Consider the following 19,849-nt stretch of genomic DNA (forward strand, 5'->3'; position numbering starts at 1 on the left):
AAGAGGGATCCCTTTTTGTCCCCCTTTCTCCTTTGATTTGCCAGGCTTCTGGTGTTTTAGCACCGCATGTGTTATGTCAACAGTTATAGGTCATCAGGCGGTATTAATGTCTCAAACCATTCCAGTCATAAGGCATACGTTGATGTATTGCCTGTTTATATAAAAAAGACGAAAAAACAATCTGCATTATATACAATGCATAATGAGCAGCTTTTCTTTCACAACTTCCCTTGGGAGTCTTCTGTCTGAGGAAAGCAGGACTGCTACAACTTGCAAGATGAACCTTATGTCTTCAGTTCCCAACTTGCTTTTGCTGATCTTACTGTGTTCCTGGATTTTCTCATTAGTTTCCCACTGACTAAATGTCTTTGTCATGGACAGATCCAGGTAAACCTGGTTTCTGTTTATTGGTTAACTACTTTTCCAAGAAATTCAGTGCCATTCCTTGTCTCTTGTTTATTACAGCATTATTCATGTCATTTTTTCACATCATCTTGCATCTATTGTTTTATAGTATTCTATCTATTGGACATATGGATATAGGGAGGGTTATGAAAGGATGACAGCACAGTTTACTTAAGAAAAATGGAGACTGTATACTCAAAACCAGTAATCTTCCAATTGTGGGCCCCCAAAAACCGCTATGAGCCAAAAGTGAATACTGTTACCACTTCCCATCATAGAACTAAAGATGGCAATGCCTACTTTTTGCTGTGGTAGCATGATCAATGCTAACTGTATTATCCCAATGCCTGCAGCTGTGGACTGCTTAATGAAGTGGGCAGAGATTTCTGTCCAGGAGTTACCTATGAGACCAGCTGAGGTCTCCTTCAGTATGGAAGCTGAGAGGGTCTTTTTTCCCTGGGAAATAGTTTGGGAATGGTTTAAGTCCAAGAGTGATCTTCTGTGCAATGGTAGTAGACTGAGCATTCATAGCTCTCATAAAGCTTTATTTAACATTTTCCTGTCACTTCTGAATTTTCCATCTCTCTGTTGATGATGGATGGGGACGCAGGCAGGAAACAACCACGGACTGTAGGTGGAGAGCCTGCTCTTTGCTGTTAAGCAGCTTTTTAGTTGCCTGAAATCTTCAGAAGAGTGTGAGGAGGACAGTGCTACATTGGTTGATCCTTATTTGGGTGATGGAGGTAAGAATTAGGGCTTGTCTCCTGCCATCACAGTGTGAATCTACTGGAAGCAGTGTTCTACTTTTCTGTGTGTCTTGGGTAGTAGGGGTGGGCTTATTTCTGATTACTCTTAAAAGTTCAGACATGGAAAGTTCCTAGGAAAATATCCCATAGAAAGGGGAAGTGATAATTATTTCAGTCTTACAAACAACAGGGTTTAACAATAAAGAGCCCTCAGTTTTCATGCAGTTAGCTGTTTTTTTTTTCTTTTTTTTTTCTAATGGGTTTGGCTGTGTTTGAAGGGTACAGATTCAAAGCAACGTGGAGGAGGAACAGTTGGGAGGCAAATTAATTAGTATCTTATTATGAGGTCAGATAAAGTAAGGCATTTTCTAAACACAAATTGCTATGGCTGCATATTATTGAGTAGAAGTGAGAGGATTGAGTCTTTATCCAGTTACATCAAAGCAAATCAGGAATAAATACACAAAAATCAATGAGGACAATCAGCTTAAATATGCAATTAATTTGGCTCAAAAGCAATCTTGATCATTTTTATAACAAACTATTCTAACAGCCCTAAAGAAAACTGCAATTTACCTCTTTAAAATGTAGTCTTTTGAAAAAAAAGCGTTGTTAAATAAATCAAAGATATGAATACAATATGAAAGATCAGTGAGAATGACTAAAGTAGGATTCTACTGTTGTAATTGTTACTTGGACACCCCTTAAGATTGGGAGTGTGCTCATGAAGATATATGCTACATAATCAAAGATTTAATGTGGTGAATTGTACCCGATATACACATAAGCAACACTCTTGCACATAAATCCTCCTAGGCCATTTAAAAAGCATGTAAATAAAGACCCAGTAGACTCCTACATGGTCTATATACAATCCTTCTACATCGAGGAAACAGAATTTTCCAAATCAGTAATTATTTGTGACAAAATTAATGTACTTTCATATACAATGAGAATTAATACACTTTCTTACATGATTCATGTTTTGCTATTTTCATATTCATTTAATAGAAAGCTGACGGACAAGCCAACATCTCTGACCATAATAACAAGATATAGATAAACTATAAATCCTGAACTTGTTCTGATTCATGAAATAGGCATTAAGGTATTTTTGAGATGAAGGGTAGTTTGTCATAATGTTCATATATTGGTATAATGTTGATAGTGTTTCACATGTCATACTTCTTGCTCTTCTGAGTGTTTCCACAGCCTTCTTCCTAGGTTTAGTGTTATGCCTGCTCTGCACTAATATGGGGGTTGTAATAAAAGACACAAATATATCCTCTTGTGTGGTGGTAAGCCCAGAGACCGACTGGTTTTTTGAATACTCTACTGTTGGAAAAATAAGGAAAGACTTATAATGGGTGACAGAACTGCATGTAATTTTAGTTTATACACTAGAAAAGAGGAATTACAAAACAGTGTGACTCTGAAACAATGATTGCAGAATGCATTTTCTGAAGTACATTGCTTTCACAGAATCCCTTTAGGATACAAAGTTCAAGTTGTTAATAATTTATTTAAATGCTTTTTAAAACATAATATAACCCGTGATGTTGTTTAGAAAGTTATAAATTAACAAGTACTGCTTAAACAAATGTACCAAACGTAGAATAAATGAATTGTAATCAGTCATTTGCTTTTAATTATTCTTAGGGAGTTGCGTAGCTTGGTCATTGAGATGGTCTTGTCTACAGATATGTCGGGTCATTTTCAACAAATTAAAACAATGCGACATACTCTACAGCAGACAGAGGGGTAGGTTATTTTCCATTCTGTTCATTATCTATAGTCTTTCAATGAGCTCATGTACAAGAAAAGAATTTAAATAGTTGCTTTTGTTTTGAGATAATTGGAGCATGTCCTTGAATTGACAGGGTAGACAAAGCCAAAGCCATGTCTTTGATTCTACATGCAGCAGACATAAGCCATCCAGCAAAATCCTGGGAACTGCACTACCGGTGGACCATGGCCCTGATGGAAGAATTTTTTCGACAGGTGCCATTTTAAAAATCTTTTAATAAATCTAGTTCAAGAAGCAATGGTTACACAACTAAATCTTTTCATAAGTCTACCAGCAAGGATGCCGTTGGTTGTGATTGACAAGCATAGTCAGTAGTATATATTCCTTACTCTTCGTACATGCTACTGACATTAATTCAACTTTTATGTGCGTGAATAAGGTGAAATTGTCATAGCTTTATATCTATTTCAGCTGATACCAGGATTCTGAGTGTTGTAGCATTTTTTGTCTTTCAATAATGATATAACCTGTCAAGCTGTTTTCATTCTGTAGACAGAGATTTATATATGCTTTGAGTTGAAAAGAAGCACCAGCAGGGTAGGATGAGGGACTTGAAAATATGAAGAGTTCATGTTCAGCAAAGAAGGCAAAAAGTTGTCTCCATTTCACATTTCAGAAAGCCTTCCTATTTCTTTTCCTTGCCAGTGCTTGCCATGCATATGCCACATAGACCTGAAGGTTTTGCTTTCATAACAGCCTGATCCAAAGCCAGAGGTTAGATGGTATCATCCTGTTAACGCTGTGGCCGTATATACTAAAACAAAAATGAAGACACACCTTTGTGAAAGTCTTTTCATTTCTGCAAGATACTGAATTCAAAGAGAAAGCTCAGTAGATGTGGGGTCACTGCTGCCATTTCTTTACTCACAGCAGGTGAAAAAAAACATTTCTCCAAAGGGGGAATATTCTCCCTGTAATGAATATTTGTGACCATGCACATTTTTAACATAACAGTTACTGAAGTACAATTGATAACCAAAATCCAGTTTAGGTATTGCACAGTTTCTACAGTTATACACAGGTTTTAAAAATGGTTAATACAGACAATGGAACAGTGTATGTCTTGCTCATCTTGAGTGTCGTTATTTTGCTATATGCTGACATTTTCAAATCAGATGGGTCACCCTGGAAAAAAGAGTCAGAGAATAAAAAAGTCAGTATGATAAACCATGAAGTTGTTAGGCCCATCTGCCCTAGAATGTTCTTGCTCGGTTCCTAGAGGTTCTTTATACAAATTCTCAGCAGGGAGCATCAGGACATCCTTGACTCTGGGCTTTGCACTGGGGAGACAGATTGGAGAGCTGGTGTCTTAATCTAAATAATGAATGGACTAAGTTTTGTGGAAATACTGAGTAGGGTCATGAGTTTGTGTCTGCTTCTGTAAATGGAAATGATGAGGATTTCGAACTTGAAAGAGGAGGAGCAGATTACCCCAGATATATTTTACTTGAAAAGGTCAGAAATGACCAACTGTAAAAACATTTTAGACACAGAGAGTCGGACTAGACAGGGCCCATGGGACAGTGAGGCAATATGTCCAGTCAAGTGGATGTAGCATTAGCAATAAACAGTACCACATTGGTCTTTGAGTGCATAGGATCAGCTAATGTTTTAGTTATTCCTTTATCCTTTCATTAGAAGAAGTAACTGGATCCCAAATAAGCTGCTCAAAGTCTTCAGAAGGCATTTAACAATAGAATCAAATCACCATATATGTATTTCTGCAACTCAGCAGTACAAATTGTGAAAGTCTTTCAGGCTGTAGAGGAGTGTGCAAAGAACTGAATCCCTCTTTATATGTACTACTTAGAACAGCGTGTGTGGAGTAGTTCCAACACATTTAACATGTGATGAAGTAACTGTACATATATAAATGCACTGAGCAGTGCAGACACAGTAGGTCTCCTGCTTCCTAGATGCACTGGCTTGGTTGTGCATCCTCTGGTCTGTTGATCTGAGTGTGTGTGGCGGAAATCTCTGGGATTTCCAAATCTGTGTCAGCCAGGATGAAGTAGTCCAAATGTATACAAAACCCACTAATTCCTCCTTTTCTTTAAAAATAGTAATTCAACTACTTCTACTGCCTTATGGGAAAAAGCAGCAGAGCCTGAAACTGCTGGTGCAAAAACAATGCTTTAACAGGCAGCTTTCAAAGTAGTGAGCACCAGCAAAAAATGAACTTTCACCTCGACAAAAAGTTTGTTAACTGCAGCTAACAGTTAAAATATGTGCCAGGGTTAACTTCAGGGAAAAAGCCAAGCAACGCTTTAAGATTAAAAGCAAGGACTACAGAAAGTGTGTTACAATGCCAAGGAAAATCTGAGCTACTTGTTTAAAATAGAAATACATCTACCCATCTCAAAACCTTAAAAATAAAGAAATACATAGTTCAAGGAACTCAAAGAAGTATCACAGCTCCTATAGCATTGTGCTGTCAGTCTGAATAGATCCAAAAGCACAAAAAGAGAATTTGTCCAGTGAGTTTTTTGATTTTTTTTATTTTAAATCTCATGAAATTGTAATGATCAATTTAAATATCAATGCTGTGTCCATTATTACAATTTACAATAGACTTAGACTTACATGACATTTAAATATTAATTATGTATTATATTAATTGGAAAGTAATTCATAATTAGGGTAAAGAGCTGCTTAAAAACATAAAAAAATTCAAACTGATTCTTTGCTACTGTGTAATTTTCTCTTTTTTAATACCTAGTTAAGGGAAGATTACAAAATTTATATTGCTTTAGAAGTCCTGTATTCAACAATGGCTGAAATTGTTAGAACCACCCCGAGTTTATATTATATCACAATCTGACTCCTGCATTTACATGGAGATACCACTAGCACTGCCCCTAGTAGTAAGCGTTCATGTGTTCTTCTACACTCTGAAGTCAAATTATGAACACTTGGGCGTAAAATTTAAAGGCCATAGTGATAAAATTCTCCACTTCCACATGAAACACAATCTGTGAGCTACTTCTGTTCCTGTGGCTGAAATGGTTTTATTGATATTATAGTTCTAAACTTTTCCCAAATCTAATTCAATAATATATAATGAAAAGACTAAGGAAGGTTGATACTGCCCCCTTCATCCATCAGCTTCTGATGAGATTTTTGGGAAAATGTTCATGTACTGCTCCCCACTGAATGATCATGAAACAGCACTCTCCATGACTAACGTAATATGTAGAGCCATTTTACTTGAAAGACTAAGTTTTCCTATATCTATAATGTCAGTGCTTCTTGGGGCCAGGTTTGTCCAGCAACACAAATTATAGCCTCCTTTGAAAGATGTCTTTTCAGGGTTTTTTTTTCACCACCAGACTTTCTTTTTGAGCTTTTGCAAGTCAGTTGGTCTACCATGCTGAAAATGGAGATAACATCCCCCTGTCTGTTAATACTGTTATGAAAAAAAACCTCTTTTAATGTGTTAGGTGTTGAAATATTTTCAGAACTAGGTTTGTACAAGTCATCTGAGTAATGAAATCGAGCTTGTGCTTTTTTATGGCTTCAGCAGCAGAGAGACATGCTTGCTAGTGAGAATGAGTTCAAGTCAGATCATGCCCTTGACCCGTGTAAATCCACTGAAGAAATTTTACACGTTGGATAAATGAATGTAACAGAAGGAAACACAGCGTTTGGCATACTGTTACAAACCTGTCTAAATTCTCCAATCCCATTACATCTGGGATCAGCAGGACTAAACTCTGAATATTGAAGGACTTCATACATGTTAAATCTCATTGGCAGACGCCTTGCTTTTGAAAAGAACTTGCTTGCAATAAGTTCCTTTATGTAAAAATCATCAAATGTAAGTTAGAATTTTGACTTACTTTTCCTGAAAATGTAAAGATAAATAATGAGGGTTTTTTTGCCTGTGGGTTGTTTTTATTCAGGAGTATAAGTGAACAAAGTAATCTGTTGAATAAATACTAAAAATGTTCAGATTCCTTTGTCTCTCTGTCCCTCTATCAAATATGTGCTTATAATATTAAATGTTGTTGTTTGCAGGGAGACAAGGAGGCTGCTTTAGGTCTTCAGTTTTCACCACTCTGTGACCGCAAGTCTACTTTGGTAGCTCAGTCCCAAATAGGTAATGGCAAGTTGTGTTTTTCTTTTTCTTGTATGTGTAGGAGCACGTAAAATCATGTGGACTCTTCTTATACCCATTTTGAATTTTAAATGTTCCAAATGCCGTCATATAGAAGGTATTTCTTTGCACCTATCTGTTCACCAAACTCATATGCTCTTACAGCAGAAATGCGCTGGTCTCAGAAGACCATGAAGTTATTTCAGCACATGCAATGTCAAGGAGAGGGATTAACCAAAGTACTGGACGTGAGCCCAAGTTTTACTGTACACGCTTTAGAGTTTGGTAGATCATGTCCTCAGACAGATTGACTCTTGCTCAAAAACTCACAGGTCTGTCTCTACTACAATCTGAAAGCCTAGTACCGTTTTGTAGATGCATCTCAACTTAAAGCTAATTCATACATCAGATCTCTGGACTGCAGTTAAGACTGTCAGTGTGGCAGGGTCAAACTACACAGCGTCAAGCCTCCTTGGGTTGACAAGGACCACTGCATTCTGTTCCTGTCAATCCTAACTGCAGTATGTCCTACCAATAGCTGTACCCTTCATGTGAGTGAACACAGTACTCGGGGAGAGATTCTACAGGTGACAGTGTCTTATCCTTGAACTGAAGCATGTCATCCTGTCTGATCTTGTCACTCAAAATGTCCTTTATTCCATTTCACTGGGACTTGAAAGGCAACATGCTTAAGCATCATACCTACTGCAGGAGGGAAGCTGGATCCTAGGCTGAAGCCCTGTTGCTCACCTTTGTGCTGTGTTGCATGGTTAGAGTATGAAGACATCTGGAAATCCATCGCTAGCTCATGTTTTAGCAGGTTTTTTTTCTGTTAATTGCTCAGCAGAGAATAATGCTTCATTCTCTCACTGTGTCATTCCATACCTTGATGAGCACTTTAAAATGTAAAAGACATTGTTCAGAGCTGACATCTCAGAACTGTGGGATGAATGCTGTCTCCTAAGGATATTACTTGTTCTCTTCACTGATTTGACAGAACACTCCTACACACTGTGAAATAACACTTTACCTCCACGGAATAATAAACAGCAGTTTGAAATATTAACTCCTTGGCAAGAAGATCTGAATGGTAAAAGAGACAGTATGACTTCTAGCTCCTTGGCTCAACTAGACCCTTCTATTCAATAATTAATATTCATTTCAAATGGTAGGTGTGTTCTGCAGTGCATAAAATTTACAAGAAAAAGGAATGAAAAGCTATAATTATTAATATCTAGCTATATCTGTACAGCTTCAGGTGTTTTTGTTTTTAGTTGTGTTTTTTTCCTCAAGATTATACTAGTGGTATCTAGTATATTGAATCAGGACTACAGCAGAAAATCAGCCTGATATCAAGTATTTATTTTTAGGTTTGAGAGCTGTGAAAATGTAAAATCTGATGTTCTCTCTTTTTCTTCTTTAGGTTTCATTGATTTCATAGTAGAACCAACATTTTCTCTTCTTACGGACTCAATGGAGAAAATTGTTATGCCTCTTATAGAGGAAGCATCAAAATCTGAAAGTCCTGCATTTGGGACACCCAGGTATGAATACACTGCTTAGTTATTGAACTAACATAAACTAACATAATAATGTCATTCTCAGAATTATCGCAATTATTTTAACAGTTGGAAAAGTAACATAACTAGCTGTACAGTATTGCCACCATGTGGTGCTGTGCTGTATTTGCAATATGCTATTACTCCATTGACTGTGGACGATCGTGCATGTAGGTCCTGGTTTTGGCTGGGATAGAGTTAATTTTCTTCCTAGTAGCTGGTACAGGGCTGTGTTTTGGATTTAGTAGGAGAATAATATTGATAACACACCCATGTTTTAGTTGTTGCTAAGTAGTGCTTACACTAGTCAAGGCCTTTTCAGCTTCCCATGCTCTACTGACTGAGAAGGCTGGAGGTGCACAAGAAGCTGGGAGGGGGCACAGCCAGGACAGCTGACCCAAACTGGCCAAAGGGACATTCCATACTATGTGACGTCATGCTCAGTATATAAAGTGGGGGGAGTTAGCCAGGGGGCGGCGACCGCTGCTCGGGAGCTGGCTGGGCATCGGTTGGCGGGTGGTGAGCAATTGCATTGTGCATCACTTATTTTGTATATTCTTTTATCATCATTATTATTATTATTATTATTATCCCTTCCTTTTCTGCCCTATTAAACTGCCTTTATCTCAACCCATGAATTTTACTTTTTTTTCTGATTCTCTCCCCCATCCCACTGGGGAGGGTGGGGAGTGAGTGAATGGCTGTGTGGTGTTTAGCTGCCTGCCGGGTTAAACCACAACAATATAAAAAGGCAAAACCACAATAACGAGCAGAATACACACATATAAAATATAAAGTTGATTTTCTACAGCATATCTAATAACATTTTTTTTCCTTTGACTATAATCTTTGCAATAGATTATTGAAGTTCTTAGTTCTCTTATCTTGAGCCATTTTCAGTATAATTTTAACTGACAGTACCAAAAGTCACTCTTTGCTTTCTGAGAGACAATTGGAAGTGGAGGTGGTGAAGGTGGTTTCAGGTTTTTTTCTGGGTTTTATTATGCTGTAGGTCACTTTCCTTCTTCACCTTTCCATTTTAGTATTATTTGATATATACACTTGAGACAAAATTGATTCCGCTTATATTCCACTTGAGAGATCTAAATACAGCATAAGTGAGATGCGGGGTGGGGGGGGGGTTTGCCCCATCAAGGTCTTGATTTCTGTATCATGATAGAAGTTGTCTATAAAACAAACTAGCTATGACAGACAATGTTATCTGAGTGACTCCACGCTGAAAGCATCGTTCAATAATCAGATGCTGCTTTTACAAATATTGCCTCTGTTACTACATTTTTTTCATTTTAAAACTGTAATTTGAGCTTTCATTGAGGCTACTAATATGATAACTCTGCAGGGCAATTTTTCATTTGCTATGCATCAGCTAGATTTTAATAGCAAAATGATGAACCTAGCTCTTTTCTGATCATGAGTTTACATATATTTCGGTTACTAGAAGTAAGTAGAAGTTACTAGAAGTAGGTATTTATGACAGTGTTCTTAGTGTTTTGTGGAACAGTGCTAAACCAAGGCATTATTGATAACAAACTTGTTTAGCTACTCACTTATTCCCAAATGAGTGGTTAGCAGCTGCACATGATTAGTAGCTCCAGGTTTTGTTTTTGGTTGATGTTTGTGACTGAGTGGTAGATGAAAAAAGGCTTATGATCCAGCAAAGTTTCCTCATGTGAGATGGAGGATAAGGGGATTTTTTCTTAGTATGTAATCAAGGACTACACTTAACAAGAGAGTGGAGAGCCTATAGCATGATACAGAAATGTCTGAGCTGGCAGAGTTACACAAACATTACTGGGTGGACACCATGAGTATATGGTATGACTTTCACTGCGGTGCCTGGAAAATATTAGAATTATAGGCTATTCTTTCCATTATATCCTATTCAACATCTCTGGAGCACACGGAAATTGAAGTTGACTCTTCTTGTGCAGTTCTCACTGATATGTTCGCTGCAACTATATTTTCTGATTAATGGAAATCCATTTGTATGCGTATTAACATCTGTCTTTGGTACAAAAGAGATAAACTACGCAGCGTAATCGAGTAAACAAAACCTGACATGATTAACTGTACAAGGCCAGAAATAGGTCTGATTTTTTAATCCTAAGGAAAAAAGAGAGTGCATTCTTTTTTCCCCCACCTTTACATGTATCTGCATATTCACATACAAATAATCAATTTGACTTCTACCTTACCTGATGTGTAAGGTAGCTGCAGTAGCTCTTAAGTGGATTTTAAAGCCACTGTATCAAATCCTGCTTTGACTGCACTTGAAGGCATGTACCTTGAAGAGAATTTTCAGCTGAAGCTGAACTTACTTACCTGTCATATACTTTTGTGTCTTGCCTTTTTTAAATGGGTCAACAAATAACAATCAGATGTCTTTCCTGTGAGCCCCAAAGATACCATTCACTGTTCAAAAACACAGCTAAGAAGCTGCTCCAAAATGGCTACATAAACATTCTTTCAAGAACCGACTTACAAGTAATGTATTTTCATCTATCACTTTTTTTCAAGAATTCCCTGGAAAAAGGTCGGTAAAAATTGGTCCCAGGTTACAGCTTCATGAGTTGAAGAAATCTCTTGTATCTTAGGCACTCTTTGGTGAAAACTATTATTTTGAGTTAGTGACTGCATGTAGGTCCTATGGAATTTGATTCAAATTAACTGTTTGTGTATCATCAAAATTGCCTGACTGTGTTCATCATTTAGGGTTTTTTCCCTTCTGCAGCCAAAATAGTTTGGGAGCAGTAAGCAATGTTGAAGCACAAAGACGACCCAGTTTTAAAAATACAAGTGATGGAGGGACTCACACAGAAAATTCTCTAGCAACTGTAGACCTAACGAGCTTTAAGGACAACTTGATGAAGATCATTCAAGCAAACAAAGAAAGATGGAAAGAATTAGCAGTGGAAGGTATGATATAGTAAGGTGGAATGTTTTTATAGGTTACTCCCTAAGATCTCCCCTACTTTCATTTTTTAACTTCCTTCAACCTATACAAATATGTAGTTGTCTTGTATTCATATATTTTATGTCTTAATGTTTGTTTAGATGGTCCTGTTTTGCTCTCCCGGGAGGTATAAAGAGGTGTAGCTGGTCAGGCGATGAGAGGAAATCTTATAGCATGTACAATAAGGCTCTGTGCTGCTCAGCTTATCTTTAGAGGTCTGGTTTAGAAATGTGCATTCTTGCACATTTAATCATAACTGATACTGACATCTGCTTTAAATGCCAAAATCAACAATTCAAAGTAGTATGTGCTGCCACTTTTCTTAGGAAATGTAAAAGTTGTACTTTGCTATTAGAAATGCTATTTGTTCCCCACTGTATGGAACAAAATTCAATATTGCAGGCTTCTTGGGACTATGCTGTAGGCAATTATTTAAATGACTCGGTGGATCTAAAGATTTGGGCAATCACAGCGTATATTAGACCCAAACTAGGCAAAAAGTGACTCTTCATTTGCTGGTTGATAGTTAATAAAGCCAAACCTGCATCAAGCATCTTAATTCATAAGCCATACCTGAAAATTGTTTGGGGTTGCAGTTTTCTGAATGAAATGATTTGTGATAATTGTTGAACACAATTTATAACCTTGATCCAGGTTAAGTGAATGGTATTTGGGAATATTTTGACCACAGTCTGTGTTGTTTCCGAGTAAGCACCTGGAATATTTTGGTATAGTGTTTCACTGCTGGGACTGGTCTTGCTGTACATGACCTGATACTGACTGCAGGGAATGGTGTCCTGGAACCCAGTGCCAGCCTTGTCTTTCATCCCATCATCCAAAGCAGCATCTTTTTTCTCAAAGAGGTATCAGACAAGAAAGAAAAACACTGCTGAGCAGTGCTAAAATCTCATTTAATGCTAAATTGTGAATGAATATTCTTGTTAGGAGAATATTAAGTAAGAACAAGCTTCCATAATCTATTGTGACAATGACTTGAGAGTTAGGTAGAAGGGGCAGCTGAGGAGGAGGTTTAACTAATATTGTCTCTTCTTCATGAGCAGCTTCATATGATCAATTGCCTCTTTTGGTATTGTCCAGCTAATACTGACTGGGCAAAAGGACAAAGCTGCTAATTTGCGATGATCAGTAGTAATAGCAGACCATCAGGGTGCCCAAGACCACTTAGCTACAGCCTGCAGAAATGAAGCAGCCCTACGTGGAAGGTCCCTCAATACAGAAGAATGGAGAACTTGCTGTCTGGAAGTTTGCCATTTGCAGTTACATCTAACTAACCAGTTTGATTGTGGTACATCAGCTTTTTGGTATATTGTTTTGGAGGTGTACAGTGCTATCAAAAAGATTATTTCCCCTTCATTTCCAGTGCTTTGTAGTGCTCTATAAATTACTGATAGATTTAGCCCAGTTTTACTGGGCTGTTGACAGCCATTGAAAACACAAAGCTTCTCACAGCAAGAGATTTAAGAATTGTTTGTCTATACAGTCAATATTAATGTGAGGCCCAGCAAGATCCAGGAAACTCTGGGCAACTTTCTTCTGTGAAAAACAGAGCTGTTAATGTTCAAGACTCCATGGACTTTGTTGAGATTGTGGTTGTCCATATTCTAGGATGCTCTTCTTTTCTTCCATCAACCTAATGAAAGTATGTCTAAGTATTTCCTGAACAGAGTTGTGGAATTACAGTAGAATGTACATTAGGAAAACTGATGGGTAAGTGGAAATAGCTGGTGCTGAGGCCAGAGCTTGATGAGCAATATCTGCTCTGTGTGACTGTGGTTGAATCTGTTTTGCAAAACCTCTGTGAGAACAAGGAAGAGATTTATAGAAAACTGCGCCCATAAAGAGACTACTTGCAGCAACATCTGCAGTTGACTGGAACATGACATGGAGACCTTCAGGGTGCCTGGCTAGAATCTAGAGGAACCTTGTGAATAGCGCAAATACTTTTGAGTACAGATTTATATTTTGTTAGTACACAGACAATAAGTTTTTTAATAAAAGCTGTGGGGGGATTGTATAGGTTCTGTGAAAGTTAAGATATTTTCCATTCGTTTTTTGCAAGCAATGCGTGAGCACTTTGTATGTGGGCACTAAGGGCTGCTGGAAAAGAGGTTTTCACTAAGTGAACGTAGCGCTCTATAGAGCACTATGAGGTAGCACGTAAGTTCCTTGTCACATAATGGGAGAAGGAATCTTCCCCAACTGGTCCAGATCAGCAGTATATCTGTTCTGGAGCTGCACCCTGCAAAGGCTGAAAATCCTTAATCAGACTGTGCAAAATTAACATCTAGTAAAGAATGAAAAATATTGAAATACATCCCCTTTCCAATTGAAATTCCTTTCAGATTGCACTCAAGTTTGACTAAGCTTATAGGTGAATAACCTGAGACCTTGAACTTCAGGTAATTTGTTCCATCCTGCCTGGATCTCCTGTTACCTTTTCTGACTCTATTGCTTGATGAAAAGTCTTTAGGTTGCTCTGGGCATAGGTATGAAGTTGTGTTTTATTCATATGTTAGTAGGAGCATGTACTGAGGGAAGAAATACCAGGGGTAAATCACTGCCAGGTGAAAGGAGTTTTGTTATTGCTATCATTATTCCTAGCTAGGTAATTTATGACAAACCGCAGAGCTGAGTGCACTGAGAAGGTCACGTGTATGAGGGCAGTATGCCATGGTAGTAAGCAGGCTGGCTGTTAGCGTGGATCTCCAAACACACTTCCTGAGCTGCCTGTGACAAACAGTACTTGTGCTGTTAAAAGAACCATCTGCATTCTTGTCAGTGGGCTCTGCAAACACTAGACATTGTTCTCAGATTAGTTCACAGGCTCAGGAGAAGTTGCCTCTATAAAATGTAGTAATACAGATACACAAGTAATATAGAAAGGAAACGAGCAGCAATCCATATAATTTCCTGAGCATGACTTGAACTTGTTCCAGCTTCTCACCTTTTCAGGATAAGGCTACACAGGTAGCACTGGTTGGGAGGCAGTTCAGCCAGAGGTGAGCGAGGGCTGAGGAAGATGGTCTGACTCCTATGCCTAGACAGGCCAGAGCAGGAGACCAAGACACACTGACAATGCTGTTGACAGGGTAGCTTTCCTGGAGATGTAGCAGGCCCAGCTGCTGGTGCTGCCCCTCCCTGAAAAGGTAGTTGCTGCTGCGACTTGATTTGGAGCAAGCAGCTTGTGCAAGGAACAGTGTGCTTTGTTTTGGAAAAGCCTGTGTTAGTAAGGAAAGCATTCATCTACCTAGGCAGCTGTTTGAGAGCTTTCTTAACAGAAGGCTCACTAAATAAGATGGCTCCATTTTGCTAAAAAGGCCATGTCTTGTATAATTGATGCAGAGCAGCTCAGTGCTTGATAGCCTAAGGGTCCTCAACCTTTCACCACTGGAGAATTAGAGGAATGTTTCTCAGGCCTTTCAGGGAATGCTGTTAACAGGGAATTACCATAATGATCAAACATCTGGGATTCTAATTTGAAAGCCTTGATGTTTAATTAATATTCCAAACCCCTAATCACCAGATAATCTGTCTTTGTTCAACTCAACACAGTGATAAAGAGACCATTCCATCCTGTGCTTTTTTCAACACATAGGGGTGATGGCTGCTGCTATTTGCAATTGCGGTGGTTGTAGGAAATAGACAGTAAAGATGCTCAGATGAGTCTGAGAGGTCGTTCCATTAGAGAAAATGTTTGCTAAATGGATTTTAAGGTCTGAAAGTTATTGACCTACTGAGAAAGCTGTAAGAAACACACAACTTGTTGGGAAAGATTTGAATATCATGTAAGATCCTTCATGATACATTTCTTCTTAGAACATAGAGGAATTGTAACACAATGATTTAATAATTAAAAAATGCAATGTTTATTCCTTATGCCTACAACGTTTATTCCTTCATGCTTATTTTGTTCTATAAAAATGTTCTGAAGATTTAATAATCAAGTCAGTCAGTGGTTGGCAAGTTCAGGTACTCTTAACAGAGTAAAAGAGTATGGACTAGTAATCATGCTTACCACCTGTTCAGTAGACATCATTGTAAATAAAGTTACAGGGATAAATAAGTATCATTATTTTCACTCTACAATTGAGCAAAAAGAGGCACAGACAGCTTAGGACACTCGTCTCAGGTCGTATAATAGCACGAGGGAATGCAGCATACAGACCAAGGGTCCAGCTGCCAGTCCAATGGGCCCATCACTGGAGCATGCTAACTTTGTTCATCTCCAGGATAATACAACAGCAGTGTTGCTTGTTTTTATGCTTATGTAACTCTTCTGAAGAATTAGCTGTTACAGGACCTGACCAAAGGTTGCATTATTTGTTTGGAAAGTGATCAGTGACAAACCATGTTCTCAATACCTTTTGGCAGTGCATTGTGCTGCACGGCTCGAAGGTGTATGTCTGGGATGACTGACCACATTGGGAAGGGATGAAAAATATGTGAGGCTGAACAAGGCTCTCGCACTGTCCTGTGCTTAATTTTAATATTAAAAATATGAAAAAAATGACAACTATTGCATCTTTGGAGTAGAGATCAGCATTTTTTTTTTTCCATGGGCAGCAACTTTGAATAACAAATGTCTCTTCTGAAAGACCTCTGCATGGTACCTGCAGGCCCCCCTCGGGCACTTTCAGTCCTGCATACATCCAGTCACAATAACCACAGGGTTCGGTTCCATTTTGTCTGAAAGATTTTCTCTGCAGACTCACTAATAAGAAGAGAGCAACAGCTGCTGAAATGCAAAAATCTGAGACTGATGATCTGATAGCATGTTAATGTCATTTAGCAGCCTCTAGGAAGGGAGGGTGATGGGAGGACGTGTGTGACAGTCACAGAAAACAACTGACAGTTTGGCACATGAAATCTACCCTAATGGACTGTTTTCATCTGTTGGAGAAAAATAAATTCAGAGGGCTAAAGGAGTCTCATCTAGGACCAGTGACAGTGATTTTAATTGCAGTGCTAAATCATTTAGGTCATAAGCAGTTTTTGAGCTAATCCAGAAAAGTGTTAAGAACAGTGGGAAACGGAGAATTTTTCACCATGGTCTGAGGAATTGCAATGAATGGGTTGAGCTAAGAGTAGCAAGAAATGTTTTGTATTGGCAATACCTGGTAAATCACAGACTAAGGAATGATGACTGAACCTGATAATGGAACCTGTTATATATCCCCCTGCAGTATACACCAGAGAGCTGGCCCGCCTCTGCACGTGACAAACTACATGACTTAAAACACACCTTTTCCCTCTAGAAGGCTCAGAGCAGCATGTCCCTCCCTTCTCCTGTCCCGAAAGTCCCAGCATTCAAGCCCCTGTGCTTACAGCTAAACAGCAAACGAGAAGTAAAAGGTGGAGGTAGCCACCCTAGGAAACCATAAACTCACAAATTATTTTTAACCAAATCTTTTAGGAAGAAGTTTTAATAGCTGATTAAGCCTTTGCTACTTTCTCTGTGTGATGTAATGCTGTGACATCAAGTGCCACTGGATTATGTGGTTTGCAGAGGTTTTATATACTCCTATATCTGTGGTGAAATTTGTGTGAGGAGTTGAAAGTGGAAGGCATCAGTGTCTAAATAACTCTGTATTTAAATACTCCAATGTATTCTTGGGTTTGAAAACAGCAGGTTGGTTGGGAAAAATCACGGTTGGTTGGGAACTCTTGGACATGTCTTTAAACTTACCTGGGAGTCCCAGAGGCACCAGGATCAGTCCTCTCGTTTTCTGCAAAGTTTTGATGCTTATTGCTGGTCTCTTTCTCTTCTCTTTAAAATGGCTGATATGAGAACATGTCTTTTAGAAAGGTGCAGTTCCTTCCCATGTTGTCCCGGTTTTGGTCTTTTGTCACTGCTTTGTGGAATTTTGTTTTCCAGGAAGAAAGAAGGCAAACAAGCCTAGAAATCAAAGTTAGTGGTAATATACACAGAGAGACCATAACATCCAGCAGCATTCTTCATTAGATTCCTCAATTAATTTAATTCGTAGTGAAGATGAACAGTTTTCCTCTCTAATTCAGTAGTTTGCTAATTCTTAATACTTCAGTGTCATTATGTCTTTCTGTAAGGGTAAGTTATTGTAGCTTATTTTCAACACAACCAATGAAAATAGCAATTGAGCAGACATTTGCTTTACTGGGGTTTAGCACTGTGGCAGTCTCTGCCATTAGCTGATTCGAGATGTTCTGCTTACACATGACTTTTGTGTTTTTCCTCTCCACTCTTGTTAAGTCAGTACATGCTCAAGTGGTGCAGTTGCTGGAGACAGAAAGGTATCTGATAAGCCTTGTACTGTGCAGATTATAGTAGTTGAATGCTCTGTTACTTATTACAGAAAGGCCAGGGAAAGAAAGTTGATGAACATATACAGAAGAGAAAGTACCAAACCCAAAAGCTTCCTCAACACTTAGTAGACCATGTCCTGAAAGTGTTGCTGAATACACAGGCAGTAACGTAGCTGAGCTGGTGGAAATCTGTGTTGTAGCTGATAATACAGACTCACCAGAGTTTCTGCAGCAGCAGAGCAGTGATGCTCTGGAGACCACAGAGTCCTATGGCATGGTGCTAGAGGTTGAGCCGTGTGACAGTTTTAGTGTTTCGTGGATAGTTTAGTCCTTCATTGGGCTGACAGGAATTCAGTGCTCCCACTCACTCCAGCAAACAATAAAAAAAAAGAACTTAAAGAACTCACTTCAATTTTCAGAGACTCAATTAAGCCAAAAAAAAAAAGGTGACTTAATGAAAGAAGAGTAATATCTGGTGAAAAGGGGAGAGGAAAGAAGTCACCTTCACTGGTTAACATATTTTCTGCAGATGCAAAATTACTAAGTACCAGAATTTTTCAACTATTCTGAAATTTGGCTATTGCCTTACAACTCCTGCCAGTTTTCCAAACAAAACAATGCATTACAATTATTTTGCCAACAGCCCAGCCTGAACACAAGGGAAGAAAGGCACCACTTCTACCATGTTTACATATCAAATGCCATTGTTGCTTCTCATGAAGGACAGTGATTTAAGGTAGGAGATCAGAAACGACACAGAAGTACAGAAGAGAGGGATAAGATTGAGTCACCCCTAACAGACCAGTTAGGAGAAGCCATTTGTTTTGCAGATGAACTCACACAAATTTTGCTGAATAACACTTGGGTTCCTGTAAAGAAAACAATACCAAACAGTTGAAAATATGTAAACAGGCCTGGCTCCAGGCACTTTTACCAAGTTAAAACAGAGAGAGCAAAACCAGTAGCAACAATAACACATAACCTGAGTTCACTGCACTGCACAACACACTTCTGTCTGCCTTTATCTGAATGGATATGACAATCCTTAAGCTGTTCAGTGCCTAACTGACCCCCCTAAAAAAGAGGTGAGTTTTCTAAAGGGCTAAGAAGGTTGTTTAATATTATTAATCTTATTCATCTGTTTACTCTTATTAAATATTGTCAATGTTGCAAATGCCAAGTTACACTATTCATTTAACATACCCCATGTCCATCTCCAGGTGGAGAGCAGTGTGTGCCCATAGGGGAGGAGGAACTTGCTCTTCCTGGCAGCCCAGTGCAGGGTGAGGGGCAGCAGCCTTGCCTGGTGCTCTCGGAGCGTCCTGGCAGTTCGTGGCTGGATGGAGGTAGAGGCTCTGCCACAGTATTTATTACAATTTTTACTGTCCAGCACTGGGGATCAAACGTCATGCCAGCTCTGCTTCTCTTACATTAGTGGTATTAACTTAGCAGTGCCTTGCTTGAATTTTAGTTATTTGGTCACTGTCCCAGTCTCAGCCTCTTTTAAAGACTCTAAATATTTCTGTTTCATCAGAGTGATAGGACAGCAGAAATGATAGAAAATGCCAATTATGGTATACAATATAAAGGTCCTATATAATATAGAGTACAATTATTAGCTGTTATGGAAAGCAGAAATCTGTATTTCTCTAGCACATAGAGCATGTTCCACAAGTGGCTGATGTACCATAAGAATCCAGTATTTTTCATCTTTTTGGCAGTGAATTTCATAGGGATTGAAGCTGAGTGGAGCAAAGCAAGTCAGAACATAGACTCAGACATCCAGCAAATGAGAGACTTAATAGCAAGAAAATGGTTTGGGGGTCTTAATGAAAGTTGTGATATCATCATAGAGGATTTTGTACTTGAGGCTTCTCAGTCTCAGTCACAGCTACCAGCCACTCCTCCTGTTGCCCTGAACAAACTCCTCCCAAGTGGACAAGATACTTTTCTTCAAGT

The 19,849-nt window shown here is 38.6% G+C and overlaps 1 protein-coding gene across 1 annotated transcript in view; it reads left to right on the plus strand.

The window, feature by feature from the left end:
- The window catches only part of PDE1A (phosphodiesterase 1A, calmodulin-dependent), a 165,208-nt gene that overhangs the window by 131,092 nt on the left and 14,267 nt on the right, over positions 1 to 19,849 (plus strand). Inside the window, exons 10-14 of the mRNA XM_009332250.1 lie at positions 2,811 to 2,912; positions 3,032 to 3,152; positions 6,976 to 7,057; positions 8,478 to 8,598; positions 11,366 to 11,550. Of these exons, the coding sequence (XP_009330525.1) occupies positions 2,811 to 2,912; positions 3,032 to 3,152; positions 6,976 to 7,057; positions 8,478 to 8,598; positions 11,366 to 11,550 (611 nt within the window). The remainder of the gene's footprint in view (positions 1 to 2,810; positions 2,913 to 3,031; positions 3,153 to 6,975; positions 7,058 to 8,477; positions 8,599 to 11,365; positions 11,551 to 19,849) is intronic.

This window comes from Pygoscelis adeliae, unplaced genomic scaffold (genome assembly GCF_000699105.1).
Source record: "Pygoscelis adeliae isolate BGI_AS28 unplaced genomic scaffold, ASM69910v1 Scaffold160, whole genome shotgun sequence".
Classification (NCBI taxonomy): domain Eukaryota; kingdom Metazoa; phylum Chordata; class Aves; order Sphenisciformes; family Spheniscidae; genus Pygoscelis; species Pygoscelis adeliae.